The sequence below is a fragment of the Aphelocoma coerulescens genome, chromosome 1A, assembly GCF_041296385.1.
Source record: "Aphelocoma coerulescens isolate FSJ_1873_10779 chromosome 1A, UR_Acoe_1.0, whole genome shotgun sequence".
NCBI lineage: Eukaryota > Metazoa > Chordata > Aves > Passeriformes > Corvidae > Aphelocoma > Aphelocoma coerulescens.
Window position 1 is genome coordinate 74,844,561 of NC_091014.1, and position 18,459 is coordinate 74,863,019.

The window sequence follows — 18,459 nt, forward strand, 5'->3', positions numbered from 1 at the left end:
CCAAAACAAAACTGACAGATTTTTTTTTTTTGTCTTTGTGTCATATGCCTCTGATGTATTTTATTGCCTGTAGATTATACTCCAGAATAAAACTGTGGCAACGTCCATGGGGTTGTAGCACCACATAAAAAAACAATGAGCCTTTCTCACGTTTTGCATTGATTCAGACGTAAAGCTCATGGGACTGCACACAGAAAACCACTTCTTTTTTTTTTTAATGTGTTCCAGCTTTGTCTTGAAGAGGAGATACTAAAAAAAAGGGAAACACCTTAAGCAAAGCATACTTAGCTCAAAAATTGTTTCTGTATTGATTTTGGACATCAGCCACTCCTTAAAATGTGGGAAAGATTCCACGCAGTTGTTTTTCTGTGCACTAATAGAAAAGACAAGAATAAATCCCTCGCCTGCTTTAGGCACAGAAAGTAGCAAGTTAGGAGAAGACTTTTCTTTTTTTCCTATGTTTTTTCTCTCACCCATAGCGCAAGCTCTGAACAACGTAAATTTATTTTGCAGTTTACAGCATCTCACCTTTGCTGTGCTTCTTTTAGGAGTGGTGACTCCACCACTTCTCTGGGCAGTCTGTTCTGACCATTTCTGTGAAGAAATTATTCCTAGTGTCCAACCTGAACCTCCCCTGGCACAGCTTGAGGCCATTTCCCCTTGTCCTCTTGCTGGTTACTGGGAGAAGAGCCTGACCCCCCTGGCTACACCCTCCTGTCGGGGAGTTGTAGAGAGCCACAAGGTTCCCCTGAGCCTCATTTTCTCCAGGCTAAAGAAGAATAAAGAACTTCTCTAGTTTGATGGATGGAGAATCTCTGCCTTCAGAAAATATCACTTCATTTGGAAAAAAAAGTCCCATTCTTCTCCCTTCAGCTGCTTCAATCACTGCTAAGTGACTGTCATAACAGACAACATTTACTTCAGAACAATTCAGCATTTTGCTCAATGTACGTTGGGGTTTTTTTTATCTAATATGCCTGTTAACCATATCCCACTGAGCCTTGAGCATCTGTTTCAAAGTATCAGCCGTCCTGTTGTGAAATGCTACTCAAGTGCTCATCTTTTTATTTAAAGTAATAACAAGTTGTCAAGCTCCAGGTGACGCGAGTACAGTGAAAGAAAACCAACAAAAGCAGCTTTGAGTATATGAGCTAAAGGCTCACGCCGAGGGAATTTTAAGGTGTGTGGAAACACGGATGAGTGTTTTTCCTGCCTGATATGAAATTGTCCCGGAATAACCAAAACTGAGTGTGAAAAACGAATCGATGGCTGCGATAGTCATTGGGGGTAACGCCGTCGTTTGAGTGCCCTCTGCCGGACACCGCGTGGCATCGCAACACGGCCACGGGTAATTCTTGTGTTTCAGAATCACTTAACTAGAAAAAAAGGTATTTTTAAATAAAATTCCCCCACTATAAGGCTTTTTTTTTAAAAAAAATTGTTTTCATGAAAAAAAAATCTGTATTTTTAAGCAGGCATTACCTTTTCAGCTCAGGTAAGATAAAATGCTTCTTGGAAAAATACGGCTTTTGCTAATTTTGAGACGAAAACCAGTTGCAATGATGCAATCAGATGAGGTGTTTGGCTAAATGCTTTGGCTTACTGTGAATTCTGATTGAATTTGATGGAATCAGAAAGCTGCTCTTAGCCTTGAGCTTCTCTCTCCAGTGTCAGTCCACTGCGTGGATCTCCATACAGGATCAGGATCACTTTTTGTAGGCCTTTGGCATGTGGATGTTCTGGCAGCACCTGACCCCACTAAAAACAGCAGACTGGCTCTATCAGAACTGCCAAGGGAGGTTTTTGTCTGTTGAGAATTTGGTTCAGTTTGTGGAACTTGTTCTGTTACTGGTAATCAGTTACACATAAGGCACTTTCATACTTGTTTGTTAGTGTTTATTGCTGTTGTTTGCAGTTCTGCTATTAGTTATACTCTCTCTACAGTGTTATTATTTATTATCTAGTTACTCACACAGCATTGTGAATAGTGTTTCTGAAAGAAGCTGACCTGATTCACATGCCACTGGTCTAAATTGCATTCTAAATAGAGGATTCATTCTCCGCATCAGAAGAACCTGGCAAACGTTCTTTGATCTTGCAATTGTCTTCTTTATTCATAGCAGCATCTTCTTGTCCGTTCTCTAGAGGCCTGGAGTTCTTATTTTGAAAGTGTTTCTTTACCAGTATATAAAAAATTATTCCAATCAAGTAGGAAGGACCTCTTAAAATTGCTGCTAAACCAAGGAAGACATACCTGTGGGACAGAGCATAGAGGATTGGGCCACTGAATTTTTCAAAAACACTGAAGAAAATCAATTTAATATCTGTTAAGGTCCTAGTATATACAAAAAAAAAAAGCTTAGGGGAAGATATTAAAACTCATTCTTTGTGCAGGATACTACAAACTGGACATTTTTACTTGCAGAAAGATAACTGCAAAGTGAAATTCCATCATCTCTCTCCCTCCCTGTCCCCCCACCCCCCATCCCCTGCCCCCCCCTTTTTTTTGGAAGATTTTTGGTCACTTTAAGGCTTTACGCTCTTTAGGGCTTGAAATATATTGAGGTATGTAAAAATGAAAACACATCAGAAGTGGTGAAGTTTGAGTGAAACTGAGAAAAATCTATGGAACATTCCCCCAGGAGACTAATAGTGTTTGGGTTTCACCAACACCTACAGCTACTCAGTACAATATTCTTGCATGGACTTTTCTCTCAAAAGTGGCCAATGCCCAAAGTTAGCATTCTCATCAGTGTGAACAAACTACCTGCAAATAAGGTAAATTTGGGTAACTTTCCTGTTTATGGTAACTCCTGAAGTCCAAGGTATTTTTAATTTGCTTTAAGTACATTAAAAATTACAACTCATTTCAGACATCTCTGTCCTGGATATTAAATTTCTTTTGCACAACATAAAAACTGACTAAAAACTGAGAGCTTAACATTTGATGTTAAGATTTTTCAATTTCAGGAATTCTGGACTGACTTAAAGCTGAGCCCAGAGTTAGTCACAGCGTTTCTGTGTGGATCACACACTACAGTGTAAGAGAACAAAGCATGTCTTTCCACAGTGAGGGTTTTGTGCCCTAATTTTCTTTACCTGTTTGCATTGGAGTCATAGAGCCTGCAAGCCCCTCGCTTCCCACAGCTGGTGTTTCCCCATTTCAAGCACGTCTTGTCGATCACTGCACCGAAATAAACTGGTGCTGGAATCCCACCTGCAAGGAGAGAAGCAAAAATGTGACAAGATTTCACCCGAAAGACATCTTCTTAGAAATCAGCTTTATATTTTCTTAGTGGTGATTACGTGCTGCAAGAGCAGCACTAGGTGGATTGGACTCTGCAATGATTTCTCTTACCCAGCATTCTCATAATGAGTGTGTATAGACCAACTGCGAGAGCTTTGAGCTCTGGCTGAACACATCTGAAAAAAAGGAAAAAGATGGATAAGTAAGAAGTGTTTGCCTCTTTAGTGCTTAGACATGCCTATTAAACTGCTATTAAATAACCTGAATTTAATACTCTTGTTGATGGAAAGCCAAGATTTGGAAGAAGAGTGCTTCCTTCATCTGCTGAAGTGTGTTAAGTGGTATGAAAAAGGTGAATTAATCTACTGATTTCCATCAAAAAGCTCCTGGCAGGCCCATTCAGTAAGCATAATTAAGGAAGTGAAGTTTCCAAGTCATAATCAGAGTCTATCCCGACCTTATTGGAACAAGCTCTCCAACTGCCTTCACACTCAGGCTTACATTTCCCTCACTTGATGGAATACTTAATGGGAAATATCCTATTGCCCTAAGACAAAAGAGTTGCAGGTAGCAGGGTTAGTGCAGCATCTTTCTGTGCTTGAATAGAATTCCTCTGTACAAATCTTGGACAGCAAAAAGCCTCCTGGCAATATGGTCCTCTGTTTCATGGGGAACTGCATTCCAGGCATCAGAAATGGGCACTGATCTTGAATTCATTATATATCCAGCCTCTGCCATCTCCTTGCACATCCAGAAGTCCTGACAAATGCACGGCACTTTCAAAATCCAAGCAGAAAAAAGGGACGTGTTCTGGAAAACCTGATTACACCACCATAGAACCACAGAATGGTTTGGTTTGGAATGGACCTTAAAGATCATCTTGCTCCAAAGCCATCCTGCTGTAGGCAGGGGCACCTTCCACTAGAACAGGTTGCTCAGAGCCCCATCCAAGCTGGCCTTGAACACTTCCAGGGACGGGACAGCCACAGCTTCTCTGGGCAAACTGTGCCAGGGCCTCACCACCCTCACAGGGAAGAATTTCTTCTAACCTAAACTTTCCCTCTTTCAGTTTGAACCCATTACTCCTTGTCCTACCACTACAGTTCCTGATGAGCAAGAAAGTCCTTTTTTCCCTAATGTGAATCAAAACCCATGACTTTGAAAGTCTCACTAGAAAGCCTCCACCTTTGGTACACAGCCAGCTGTACTCACCTGAACATAATCATGTACGAAGGAGTGGCTCCCAGTGCGTAACAAAAGCCACCTATGACTTGTATTACTGTGTAATAAATGAACTTCATCGAACAATCATCACTTTTTGGACATTGCCCCAAGGTGGCAGAATTGTTTCCTGTCCATGAACTGTTGATTTCAAGACATCTGCAGTTATGGAAGACCTGGAAGACACAAAGCAGGTTTGGTAGGACACTGCTCATGAAATGGGGATTCTGTTGGAGAGAAAACAGAGTAAAGAGACAGCTCCAGACCATTTCTGTTCTGGAGTGGTCACCTGGCATCAGGAAACATGCAAATGGCACAGCCCAGTGACTGGAGCTTTGTTTCTGGGACTATGGGCATTACCTCCAGCACTCCATGGCAAGCAAAAATCACTCACCCAGAAAAACAAGCAGTATCCTGACATCCCAGAGTCTCACATGGAGGAAACAAGCTGCCTTTCCTTATCCCATTTTTCATACTTAAACATTAATGATCAGTATCAGGGAAGATTCTACTCTATCTTAGTGTACTTCAACTGTTAGGTAAAACCTTATGGCAGCCAAAATGAGGTTTATGAAAGGCAAAGCATGGACAACCTTCAGGCAACATGAAATCTATCTGATTTGTGTGTTTCTACCTCTTGTCCTCAACCTACAGGAGATTAAAGTTAATATCTACAACAAGGAGGTAGGACTTTTTGCTTAATGTGCAATAACTCAGAGACATCTCTCTTTTCTGTGCTGTCTGTAACCAGAAATCAAAAATACATTACTGACTTTGGTTTTTTTATCCTACTTAGTCCCTGATATTACATGGAAAATAAGCTGGTAGAAAACCTCTGAAACCAAAGCAGGGTCTTACTGTGTTCTTTCCATGTCCCTCGGAAGTCTTGCACCCAGCCAGACACGCCGAAACATAGGTGATTCCATTGGCTCCACACACAGGATCCCACACATTGGAGGCACATTTGCAGTGAGAGTTGCACTCAGAAAACAAGGAATTTTTGTGGTATGGAATGGGGTTGCTTGGAAGTTAAGTTCAGACAAGTGTAAGAAATTTTTAATTCAGTGCTGAAGTCAGCAAAGTCCCTTCTGTGTGACAGCGTTGCTGTCCTGAAACCCACTTCATATGCCCAGGCCATGTTTTCACAGCTCAGTATCTACATCTCTATTGGTCTGTTTGAGATTCCATCCTACTTGCACTGATATTAAAGTGATTACTAGATTATAGAGAATTTTAAAACAAATGAAAGCATTGCTACTGATTTTACTGACAGGTGTAGAAAGAAAAGAGAAAGGAGGGAGAGGTCAATTAATTGAACTTAGAGCTAGCAACAGTCACCACAGTCCTATCAACGATATCTTTATCTGTTGGTAAAAATGACAGAAACCAGATCTCCTGATCGTTGTAGTTGAAAAATACTCCTCTGTTAAAGCCTAGCCTAACTTTTCATGGAGGATATGAAGAATGCACTATTCTCTGTTGCTTTCAGACCTCCTTTGTGTATTGAGCAAAAAGGGATGTCTTCCCTCATCTTCTCCTTTCTAGGGAAGTTAAGCTTATGAGCTTGCCATTTTTTCATCTCAGTGCTTCCTAAGCATATTCCCTGGTCCACTATTTACATTCTTAGTGAAAACACTGCACAGCAATACCCCCACCCTTCCCCCAGCAAAACAACCTACATTGCTAATGATGCAATTCCTAATTATCTTTAACCAGCATTTGTCAGGCTGACACTCTGCTGACCAACAAAACTACCCCAATGACATGTGGTAGTGTTCACTTTCTCTCAAGCATTGCAAAAGCATGTTTCTCTTTTAGCCTTGATGTCACAGTACATTTTTTGAGAACTATGGAGAAAACCACAATCTTTTCTATTTTATACTCACCCTTCATAGGACACTGTCATCCCTGCCACCACATAGTTATCACAGCCAACAAAAAAATGCAATAAACTGATGGCATAGGCCAAAAATGACATGATAAATGAAAACTTTGTTGCACCAATGATGCCCATTTTGTACTTTTTCATTATAAGTCCTCCTAGGAAAATTCCAAGACTCACAGGAGGTAAAGATGTCATTCCTGAAAGAGATTATAGAAGGGGAATGTTAGAATTAAAGAATTGTTATGGTCTTAAGAGCCAAAGTCTGTCCTTAGTTTGTTGTCCCTGGCAGCTTCATGGTCTGTTACGACTTCAGGAAGGTTTGTGTTCAGTCCAAACCCTGGGTTGCATATGATGTTTTTGAAGTGCCTAACCCTCCAAACCCACTTGCATTGCAAGGAACTTGTTACATGCTTCAGCAACTAAAACTTCCCCACAGCATTCATTGCATATTTGGGGTGCCCTTGCTATAAATATAGTATCAATGCAATGTAATGTTAATATAATTTAAAAATTTCTTATGATCCCATAAGCACACAGCCTGTGTTTTTTATAATTCATGTTCAGGTCACACCACCATTTACTTCAACCTGTTCTGCAAGGAATTCAGCTCCAGATAAAACACACGAGAACCTTTCCTCATGCACTGCTTACAGCACAAGCAGTCCTTGCACGGTGTAACTCACCTATTAGAAAGTTGGATTTGGATGTAGATTGTCCATACTGCTGTTCCAAATACTTTGGTTTGTAAGTGAAGAAACCAATAAAACCACTGAACTGTAACAGTGAGCAACACAAAAACGTAAAGTACATTCGATTACCCAATACTTTTTTCAGGGAGGTATAGAAATCTGAAAGAAAGGGACATATGAGTGGGCATTGAAAGATGCATGGCATAATTACTGGTGAGTAACCCGCAAAACTTAGGGCAAGGTCCTGCTCTCAGCTGTCCAAGTGCAGGTTGTACTGATCTTCATTTGCATGAGGGTATCTGAAAGCAAAATCAGGTTCTTGAAAAACACCAGAGGATGAGATACAGGAAGAGAATCCTAAAAGAAGACAGAAGTATGGGTTAAGGCCTGGGTGCTCTATTGAGATAAGCATATGAAGACAAAAGGGCTCCACACAGCACAGACTTTGTTCAGCTTGCGTGAATATTATCACAGGCTCAAGGCTAAGTGAGAACTGCCTTGGTGGAGATATCCAGTGTCTTGCACTGGGATCTAAACAAAAAATTTGACAAATGAAGCAAAGTCACCTCTTTCCATCACCTTTCCAGCATTTTTGTGGCCTAAGGACTGCACAACCAGAGCTATTCAAGCCTGATGTATTTTCATCAGGTACCAATATGCTTCAGAGTTTCCATGAACTCTCTCAGATGAATAATTTGTCTTTCCCTATTGCAAAAGGAGCCTTTATTATTTCCTTTATATTCAAATACAGAAACACTTTTCTACTGTTCAAATTTCTTCCAGCACAAAATTTTAGAGGTAGGTGCCTCTCAGGTGATGATTTATTGCAGGTGATGCATGCAGAACCTCAGAGTCCTTTTACTTCTAATAATTTTTGGTGGATCTTTCCTTTCCTGGAGATAGCTGCCTGGTTTAGATGGAAGTGTAGGGGAGGCAAAATGTTTTGCAGAACTGTTACATTCCCTATGTGTGTTGTGCCTACTGCTTTTCACATTTATTCAACATGAGAAACACTTGCCTTTCAGCATTACTGACCACTTCCTTGGCTTAGTTTTTTCAGGAGAAAGTTTATTCCTTGAGGCACCCATGTTTTCCAAGAGACCACGTGAAGTTTTGTCCTTATTGGCTTCCTCTGGCTTTTTCAGACTCTTTGGCAGGAAGCAAAATGGAATAGCAGATAGGAAACTGGTTGCTCCACCTATTAAAAAGCCAAGCCACCATGCTCCCACCCAGCGGGAATCCTGTGGGGTGATAGTGATGCTCCCTAGAAATGAGGGGAACAGGCACAAGTTACCCCAGTGAAGAAGCTGAACCTTCCCAACCTTTGTCTGCTATGACAGCTACATTTTATAGTGTCTGACTTCCAACAAGGATCATCTAATGAGGGAAGACCCATGCAGTGAAGGCATCAGGAATCATACCCTGAATGGTGTTATAGAATCACAGATTGTTTTGGATTAGAAGGTACCCTAAAGCTCATCTTGTTCCAAAACCCTGCCATGGGCAGGGACACCTTCCAGTACACCAGGTTGGTCTGAGACCCATCCAACCTGTCCTTGAACACTTCCAGGGATGGGGCATCCAAATCTTCTCTGGACAACTGGTTCCTGTGACCTACCATCCTCACAGGGAAGAATTTCTTCCTCACATCTAATCAAAACTTACTCTCTTTGGGTTTGAAGCCATTCCTGTTTGTCCAGTGCTATTTTATCTGCCATTCTACACCTTTTACTGACTGATGTTTTGTGGCAGACGTGGCAACACCGAGGTCCTTACCCAACACGTGGGAAACCAAAGGGGTGGCAGACAGGCCTCAAGTGTGGTGTGCTTTTCAGGCTGATACCTTTCTCCTGAGACCATCCTCTGCTCTCCTGAATTGTGTAGGTTACTAACAAGCAATTGGACATTCTCTGTAGTGTCAGCAAAATTAGCCATGGCTTTAAATTGATTGCAAGGAAGATGAGAGCAGCTGGTTGTATTTTTATGATTGTTAATTCTGGCATGTTTGGTGGGGGACCAATATTATAAGGCTTTTCCTAGCATGACTGGAATTGGCTCACTGTCTTTACTCTTAAATAAAATCAAACACTGGCTTAACAAAGGGCAAAGACAAAGTAGTTCACCTATGTAACTACAGGATTCTGAACTTCTCTGTCCTGCTAGAAAAACAAGATCACTGAAAGGGAACAGGATGAAGGACCACAGCCACCACTTACAGGGATTGCTGTGTCCCCTCTGGCATTGTGCAGATGTCAATACTTACACACGTTTTCACTTCATCTGAATAAGCAAGGGCTGGAAAAAAGTGTATAAAGTGCTGCAAAAACTATGTGAAATGTAAATAATGTAAAATACTCATTGGAATGGGTGGATAATTTCCCCAAACTGTAAAGCTACTGCGCTAGCAGAATCTTTTTGTTAAAATTCAAGTTTAGAAAAAAATCTTGGTTCTGTGAGAGTTCTTGATACTAATAGAGTTAAGTGTGCATTACAATCCTTTAATCTTACAGGACAGTTCTAAAATACGCTCCCAGTCTAATTCTGTCTTCACTCTAAAAGCTTTTAGTAATTTAGTAAAATCTTAATAAATTATACAATTTTAAAAAATTAAATAAATATAATTAAAATATAAAATATATTAATATAATTAATATAATGAGAACATATGCAGCTGATTATATGAACTTCTTATGGACAAGTATTAGCTTACTTTCACTTTTCCTCTGTTTTACTTACCCAAATCCACAAATCCAATATCCACGTACAGTTTCGCACATAGAGAACCCAACAGGAAACCAAACATTGGGCCCATCATGGCTATTGTGTGCAAACATGCTGAAAATACAATGAAGCAGATGCTAGTACCCTCTAATGGCTGGATGTTGTCTTCTGCAGAGGGTGATCAACCTGTTATACTATGACTCTCTCAGTTTACTTCATGTTGAGATTACCTACATACACAGGAACATTCTCTTCTTTAGCAAAGTCATCGAGATAAGAGATGCCCAGTGGTGTTATTGGTGTCTCACCAATCCCACGTAACATGTTTCCCAGTAAGATATATATCCACATATATGATGATGGTTCCTTCTCACAGCCTGCAGATGAGAGTTTACACCTTTGTAATAAAATATTTGAATGGCAAACAGTGAAAAATCACAGGAAATGTAGAACATTAAATGATTATAGCTTAGAATTCAAGGCATTAAGGACATTCTCCTTATGGAAGATAAATGAAAATTTGTCAACCCCATTATAACTTTTTGTGATCTTTTAATAACACTTTCTTCTACCTCCATTGCATTTGATTTCTAAAAATACAGGTAAGTATCACCCATCAGAAAAAAATGCTCATTAAAAAACATAACTTATTGATATTTTCATAAATATATTACCTGGCATATATAATGTATCTTTAATGTCAGAAGTTTGAGATGGTTTCTGGTGCAAAGCTTGGCTCATTCTCTACCTGTGTCCCATACAAGGAACACATGGAACAGCTGCATTCCATATTGTAAGGAGGATAAATAGGAATCTCCATTTATTTCTGTTAAACTCTGTGCAGTTTCATGTCCTGTCACACTATTTCTTCCAGTCCCCAGCTCCAGGTCCTGGGTAACTGAATCCTTGCAACCAAGGATAAAACAAGCTCCTGTATTTGTACTTTCATTTACAGTTCCTTACCTGATAACGAAACTTCCAGGACCGTGTCATTCACATCTTGATGTAGCGAACAGGGATTTATGCTGGCGGTTAAGTTGGCTGAAGAAGCCGTATGTGATGTTGTCTCATACTTATAGCTGCAAACACACAACAGTAGGTTTAGAAGCAGTGCTCACTGGGGCAACACCAGTGTGCTAGGGCTGGAACCATTTGGCTGCTGTTTCCCTAAAGAGAAATGTATCTTTGATTAAATATCAATTCGAAGTGCTACTGAAGGAGCAAATAAGATTATTTAAGAACATTTTAGAAAACTGAAATACTATGTCATACATGAAATCCCTAATTGTGTTTGGTCTTTGCATATTAAGTGTTTTAATCAATTAATTCTGAGTTAAGTATTTTTTAAATTGAATGTTAAAATTAACCCATCAGCCCAGGTACAAAAACCAAGGTCCATTATCAATATTTTCAATTGTCCAAAGTAGTTTATTAAAAGAGTTGCACTATTCCCAGTTAAAATTCCTCAGTTAAAAATCCCCAACTTATGGTCCCTTCTCAAACTTTACACCACTTGTACACCATAAGAGTTATCTTTCCTATGTTTATTGTCTACTTTTACAAGTGTTTTAAGATGTGTTGGATGTATTTTAATATTTTTTTAAGTGTTTTTACTTTGCACCTTAATCCAAAGGCTAACTCCAAAACCCCGGTTTCTAACAGCCACCAGCTATTTTTAGCTGCTCTTCCCAAGCTCCATGGTAACCTGAATTTTAATGAGGGCATTTTATCACCCTTACTTCAACTAATACCATCCCTCTGACAACGATGAGCTATTGGTGGACTGAGATGATCTCTCAAAGGGAAAGCACCAATCACTTTAAACCGAAGGGGCGGGCTGTAGGTGGGCTGTGGGCGGACTGGGACAGAGCAAAGGCACTATAAAACAATGAGACAGGCCTCAGAAAGCTCAGATTCCTCTGCAGGCTAGCTGTGGGTGGAAATCAGTGCTGGGCATTAAAAGCCTTACTCTTATTAAGGAGCCTTCAATAATTTTTTTTTTAAGACTCCTGGACTAGTCAGGAGTCAGCTCAGCACTGCAAATCCTCTTCTCTACCTGAGGTCCAGTGCTGTCTCAGCCAGATCTCAGATCCCTGCACTCCTGGGGCATACCACCTACCGAGCCAAAGGATCCCAAATTTTTTTATTTTTCTAATTTCTGTAATTTTTCAATTTTTCTGTTTTCAATAAATTATTTTAATTTTTAATTTAACTAAGAGTTGTCTTTTTCCTCACATACTAAAATGAAGAACAAATAAGACTTAGAATTCTCTGTCTGGAAGGCATAACATTTTAATCTGGAAAATTCAAAAGGGCTTGTGAAAATATTTCAGATGGGATTGAATTTTTGGTGTCTAAATTTAGGGCCAGGTCCAAGTAAGCTCCCCATGTTGACCTGACAGCCAAGGAGAAAAAGAATGTCTTGAGTTTGAGCAAAGGTTCCCTTTTCATCTTTGATAAACGTTTGGTCTGTTCAGCTGCTTTAGCATGATCCCTTTCCCAGAAACAAATGCTGCTGAGAGGCAAAGTACAATTAGCTTTGGCAGAACAACATGGTGAAGCACACATTCTGCTTCAAGGAGCTGCCCTGGCTCTGTTAGACCAGGCAGGCTTATTTTTCAGGTTGAAACAAAGAGCAGTCATCAGGAGCGACAGTGCAGAGCAGTTCTCCTACAAATTTTCAGGCCCAGGTTCATGAGCTGCCTAGCGTAGACAAGTATGATACATGGTCTGTCTTAAAGAGTGAAAAACTGATGAAAAGTCTGTAAGATCCACTAACATGAAAGAAAGCATTACTCAGTTTTCTTTTTGCACTAGTATACCTAAAATTATTCCTATATATTTAAGAAATCAACAGAAATATGTCTTTCTCCATTTGCTATCCATGTGCCCAAGCTATGGCTAGAAACATTAGCACATACAAGCATAATGCAGTAATTCTCTGAGCCTGCAGAAAATGAATAAAAATTAACCAGATACAGAAAATCAGTTTAACCAGGCATGTGCATTTGGATCAGGAAAAAACCTAATATGAGTTCTAGCAGCACTGATCCATCTGCAGGCTCTAGCGTAATTTCCTTCTTTGCCTCCTTTCTGAACAAGCCTGAGTGGAAACTAAAGCACTGTGATTGTCCCATTTTTTCCAGGAGTGGAACTTTCACTTCAGAAGAGCTGTATTTTTTAAATGAACATTCACCATCACAATAGTAATGTCTGTGCGTGTCACGTGTGCTTCATTGCACGTGGTTCTACAGGCCTTTGGAAATCTAAGGCTAAATATAGACCAAGTTTCATTTAAAAACCAGAAAGCAGAATGCAATTCCAGTGTTAGGCTACCCAAATTAACCATGATTTGTACTTACTATCCCATGAAGAAATGAGGCATTGCTGATAAAAAGCATCCCAAAGCCATAGTAAAGCTTCCCACAGCTATTACTTTTGGCCTATGAAGCTTAGCTCCAAAGTAGCTTACGAATGCAATCACCAGCAGGTTACCTGCAAGGTAATGAACCAGAATTAGTGCCAGATGCTGTCTCATGTTTCTCTGAGCAGTTTTCTGCATGTTAGGGAATGCCCATTACCCATCTCAAAGCTCCCGTCGATGAAACCTGCAGTAGATGACGTCAGGTCAAACCTTCGTTCAATCTGAGTGATGGAGCTTTTCATTATCGTACCACACAAGGCTTTACTGAAGTAGCTGAATGACAGAGCAGCCAGAAATATCTGGGGAAAGATTCAGACAGAAAATGGGAGGTAGAGGCAGGAAAACTGGTCACAGAGGGATCAAATATATTTAAAGCTGTGTGAAACAATCACCATCATTATATATATTTGTTACTCAAATTGCAGTGGCAAAGTTATATCTTAACCCAAATTACCTTTTGCTTGGGTCATGTGTCCCTTATTCTAGGCCAATTCATAACTGATTCTAGCTCAGTCATGTGGCATCAAAATAAAGGCTTTATACAAATTTTTATGATACATCAGTATGAGGAATGTGGTAGTGACTGATTGAGTTCATCTCTGTGTCATATGATATATTTTGAAATGTTGCCTATTTACCATATATCTCACAAGGAAAAGCTTAATACTCTTTGCAGTTTGACTGTTTCTTCCACCAACACACATTGTGGCTTTTGCAAATAAAGATTTATTTGGTAAAATGTTTAAGTTTGTTTAAATATTATCCAGCTATTTCCACATAGCCTAAAAACCAAATAGACTTATTGCTCACTGGACAAGAATTCCAATAAAACAGAAACTTGGGTAACTAAACAAAGTAAATATAGGTATAGACATTGCAATACTATCCACTGTAAGAAATGAAGCCAATCTGGGAAGTAAAAGCTTGAAAATTGGTATATTTACTCTCTTTTTGTTAGGAATGAAGAGAAAAATCTCCCAAGTGTGGGGTCTTTCCTGACATGTTCTATATTTCCTGAGCTTGGCTGGCAAAAATCCGAGAATCACCCTTCATGCCTTATGCCAGCAGTGCTCTCAGAGGTTTTGGCTGCAATCACAAACTGCTGATAAGCATGAAAACACAAGCAAAAATGACTGGGGTAGTTTGGGTTTTAAAATGCAATCCTCAGGTCAGCCACAAAACATTTGATGAAATATGGTTCACCTCACCTTATTTTGACCCTACAAGAATGGTGGTGACAGCAACCTCCAGGCAAGTGCATTGTAGGCACCTAATTGAGGCTCTTTCAAGTCTTCCACTTGAAGTAACTTGTGAGTAAATATGGTAGATCATGAATTTTTACTTTCTTTAGAAAAAAAGATAAGATCTGACCATCCCCTGTACCTCTAGTGCGTATCCAGTTCCACAAAAGATAGGGGGAGCAGGAGTGAAGGAATTTGGCATGTCACATCTTGAACAACATTTCTTAACAGATAACAATGGTCATTCATGGTGATATTGCTAGGGCACCAAACCTTCAATCCAGTGGGAGAGGAAATCTTTTTGACTGGTGGACTTTTGTTTCCTTCATCATCCAAAAGCTGGTCAGGTTCTGCTTCCTGACTTGAGTCATTGACATCGCTGGGTTTGGTTTCCACTGTCATGACTGATTTCTTTACTGAGTGATCTGAACTCAAGAGAAAACAGTAATAAATACAAAAGCACATATGCCAAAATAGTTGCTTAAGGACCTCTCTGATGAATCTGGTGAAACTAATTATAGGACAATGCGGAGATGTTGAAACTGAACCTTTCTATGGAAAATTATTTGACTCAACAACTTGTATGTTTCAAAGTGTGTATTTGTTTAAATCCCGAACTGTCTAGTTTTGACACCTTTTTTTTTTAAGAGACATGAGCATCCCCCTTTCTACCTTGTCCTGTCTTTTAATGCTAAAAAGGCAGTTTTGATGGAGGAGTAAGAGACAAAGTCTCTGTCCAAAAATAAAGTACAAGGGTCAACAAAGCCTCAGTGCTGAAGTACAGGGAGTCCTAGGAAGCTCTAAATTTGCAGGCCATGTGGCTTAGAATTCAGTTGTCAGTTTAGTAAAATCCGTAGCAGCACTGTGCCATCCAATTTATTCCTTTTCACTGGCTTGTTGGAAACAATTTTTAGTGACAAAACAATTTGTTATTTCAGCTAACTGGCCTCCTGTAAGAATATTACATGGTTTTTTTCCTCTTGCAATAATACGCAGGGTATCGCTGATCTCTTTCTGTTTGCAGAGTTCTGTCTATATGCCCAGATGCATGAAATGATCTGCAACTCAGCAGTTCAGCAGAAGTGCTCCAGTTCCCTCAGAAACTTCCTGTAGCCATAGACAATGATACATCCTTTGATACATCATAATGTTTTAGTGCTGAAAGCCTTGTTTTGTTATTAAGTTGTATTTTGGTTTATTGCAATGAATAGGTCAATATTTCTTTTTTTTTCCCTCAGCCTTTTAAAACTCTGTATCTGAGTGATGCATAACAGCTAAAAAATACACTTCAGGGAAAAGCTGTTGAGGAAGTTACATATCTGTTTGCAAAGTTTATTTAAAGAATGAAAACACTTGCCTGTTTGTGCAACTCCTACTACAAACAGAACAGATTTCTCAAGGACGATCCAGAAGCCACTGCAGAACCCCTTGGAAAAAAATGGGTCACTTGAAAAAAGCAATCTTCATCTGCAAATCTTCAGATCTGCAAATAGGAGTATTGCATATTCTATTAGAGAATTGAAATTAATGCCCTCAAGTCAGAACTCAGAAATCACAGCTCACAAGATCTGATTTCTTTCACTTTTCACAATACTTTCCTCATTTGAGAAAAGGGTGAAAAAGAGAGAGAGGGGGAACAAATCACACAAAGAGAGGTTTATATGCTTGAAAGCAGCTGAAAAAAGTTGGATGAACTTTTGCAATGCTGGAAAAGGTCAATCTGCTTTCCCACTGCTAATATCTACTTCCCAAACTCTTCTGTGGCTGTGCAGTAAGTCTGGGTCAGCACAAGTATCAGGACAAAAAAAATTAGTTTCTCCTTCCCCTTGGCTACTCAGATAGATAGGAACAAGAAGGAGAGAAAGGATTTCTCCAAGAGTGCACAGCTACCAACAAAAAATGTTACGAAATAAAATTACTGGTGCTCAGGAAAAGTTAGTACACAAATACTTTTGAGCATCTGGTCCTCTGAAATTCACCTGTCTTTGTGTAACCTGAAGATATAAACATCTCCTTGTAATTATGATACATTGATGGCTACAATAATATGCAATATCATTGCAGGTGACAGGACAGAAGTGGCTTTTTTTTTGAGAGTTTAAAGGTACAACATGACTTAGAATCTGCTGGCAGTGTCTCCTCCCACCCTCAGATGACCCTGACCTATGCCGATATCAGCTGGAGATGGAAGAGATGAGGGCTGGGGAAATTCCAGGCCACAAGAGCATTAGAAAAAAAAGGTGAAAGGTCAGTTCACAATTGATGCCAACGTACAGTAGCTGCTGAGCCTGATAACTTTAAGTATTGATAAAGTTGTTATTTTAGATTTTTTTCATTAGCATTTTCTTCCATGTTTAATAAATCAAGGGTCTGGTTAAAAGTATGAAGTATGAAAGCAAAAGTATGAAGCTTTCTGCACCAAATGTGCCCTTTCACTAATATGAGTTCTCTAAAATTACCATTCTTTGCCTACACAAGCCACTCCTCTGTAATAGTGACCTGAGAGAGTTGCATTTGCAGAAAGACAAGATCAGGCAAGTAAGGTATTGGTATTGTTGAGGTAGTCAATCAACCCAAGCAAAAATTAACCTGTCTTTATTCTTAGTGGAAGAAAACAAACCTCTTCCCAAAAAACAAGCAAAAAGAAAAAAAAATCCACTAAAAACTTCTAAGTGGTACAGACAGATGAAATTTAATACTCAGTTCACTTTTTGGAACATTCGACAAATTCACTTGATTTTATGCTCAATACAGTCTGAGAACCACTTTGGGTGGGGAAAAATCAAGGGTCTTAACTAATAATCAGTTTGGATTATTTGTGTTGCTGGGAGCATACAGCTTCCACAACATCATGGGAAATCATGCAGCAATTCAATTGCAGAGTGAGTACAGCCAGCCTTGCAAAGGACAGGTGCAGATTTATTCAGTGCTTCAGGGGACATGATCTTATAGGGGCCATGGCCTAATTCTGGGCCTGTTCAGTAGATCTATCCTTACTGGATAAAAAAAAAAATGCCAGCTTTGTTTTATACCCCCTAATTATATGCAAATTATAATAAATAAGAACATAAGTTAAAAAACTTTAGCATGAATAACAGATAATTAGTTTACAAAGGTCAAGACACCAGTTTGCTACCGGTTTTGTAGACTCTTATGAAAGAAAAATATAGTGATGTTTGAAGACCTTTAAAAATCCAGCAAAGACAGTCTAAGTCTTTGGGCTGATTATCACCACAGTTACACTCTCAGGGACTGTGACATCACCCAGTAGAAGAGCAAATGGCAAATCAAGAGCCAAGTAATTTATGGAACTGTAATTATTTACACTAACTGCAGTGCTAATCCAGTTGTCTCACTGATTTTTAAATACAATCACAACAAAACCTTTTAAGTTCACCTGATATGAAAAGTGAGTATCACAGAGCTCTGCAGACCTCAATGCTGCTTGCATTGTCTACAACATACAATGCTTACAGTTCAGAGACACACATACAGTGCATAATGCCATCATTAAAGCAATGACACTTTTGCCAGGACTGCCACTGGTGTTACCGACTACAGCAAATGTAACTGGTAGTACACAGGTCATGTTCAATAGCTGCAAACACTAATGGCAACATTTTAAAGTCAAGACAAACAAAAAGAATATTAAAGAGGCTCCTACCTAGGTTCTGCATCCACAACAACAGCAGTTATACTATCACATAAATGCTCAAAAGTCAGAGTATTTGCTCCTTAAGCAAAGCTCTGCTGGTACTTGGTAGAAGAATCATTAACTTCCAACACAAACCAATGTTTTAATCTTGTCTCCTCCCAGTTCTGCCCTCTGTTAAAGGTCCCAAAATCCATGTTTATCCACAGCGGTCAAAAGTTAATTAGGAAGAAGACGTGCAAGTGTGTTCCTTTTGTACATTCTTGTGAAGCATCTTTTTTTTTTCCCTGACCTTGTCTAGATTATAATGGTTCACACCTTCCTGATGTTTAAAAATGTGGTGCCCCAGCTTTGGAAATATCCCTGTTTCCAATGCATT

At 39.5% G+C, this 18,459-nt stretch overlaps 1 protein-coding gene across 1 annotated transcript; it reads right to left on the reverse strand.

Moving 5' to 3' along the window:
- Nucleotides 1–1,048: 1,048 nt before the first annotated feature.
- LOC138104349 (solute carrier organic anion transporter family member 1C1-like) lies at nt 1,049–18,201 on the reverse strand. The gene is made up of 16 exons (XM_069003522.1): nt 18,093–18,201; nt 15,786–15,911; nt 14,702–14,853; nt 13,345–13,486; nt 13,126–13,258; nt 10,727–10,842; nt 9,994–10,140; nt 9,779–9,877; nt 8,061–8,306; nt 7,037–7,201; nt 6,355–6,550; nt 5,327–5,489; nt 4,460–4,644; nt 3,359–3,423; nt 3,100–3,217; nt 1,049–2,254 (listed from the first exon to the last, which is right to left on the reverse strand). The coding sequence occupies exons 3-16, from the start codon at nt 14,828–14,830 to the stop codon at nt 2,041–2,043; spliced, it is 2,118 nt and encodes a 705-aa protein (XP_068859623.1). The 5' UTR covers nt 14,831–14,853; nt 15,786–15,911; nt 18,093–18,201; the 3' UTR covers nt 1,049–2,040.
- Between the last annotated feature and the right edge of the window lie 258 nt (nt 18,202–18,459).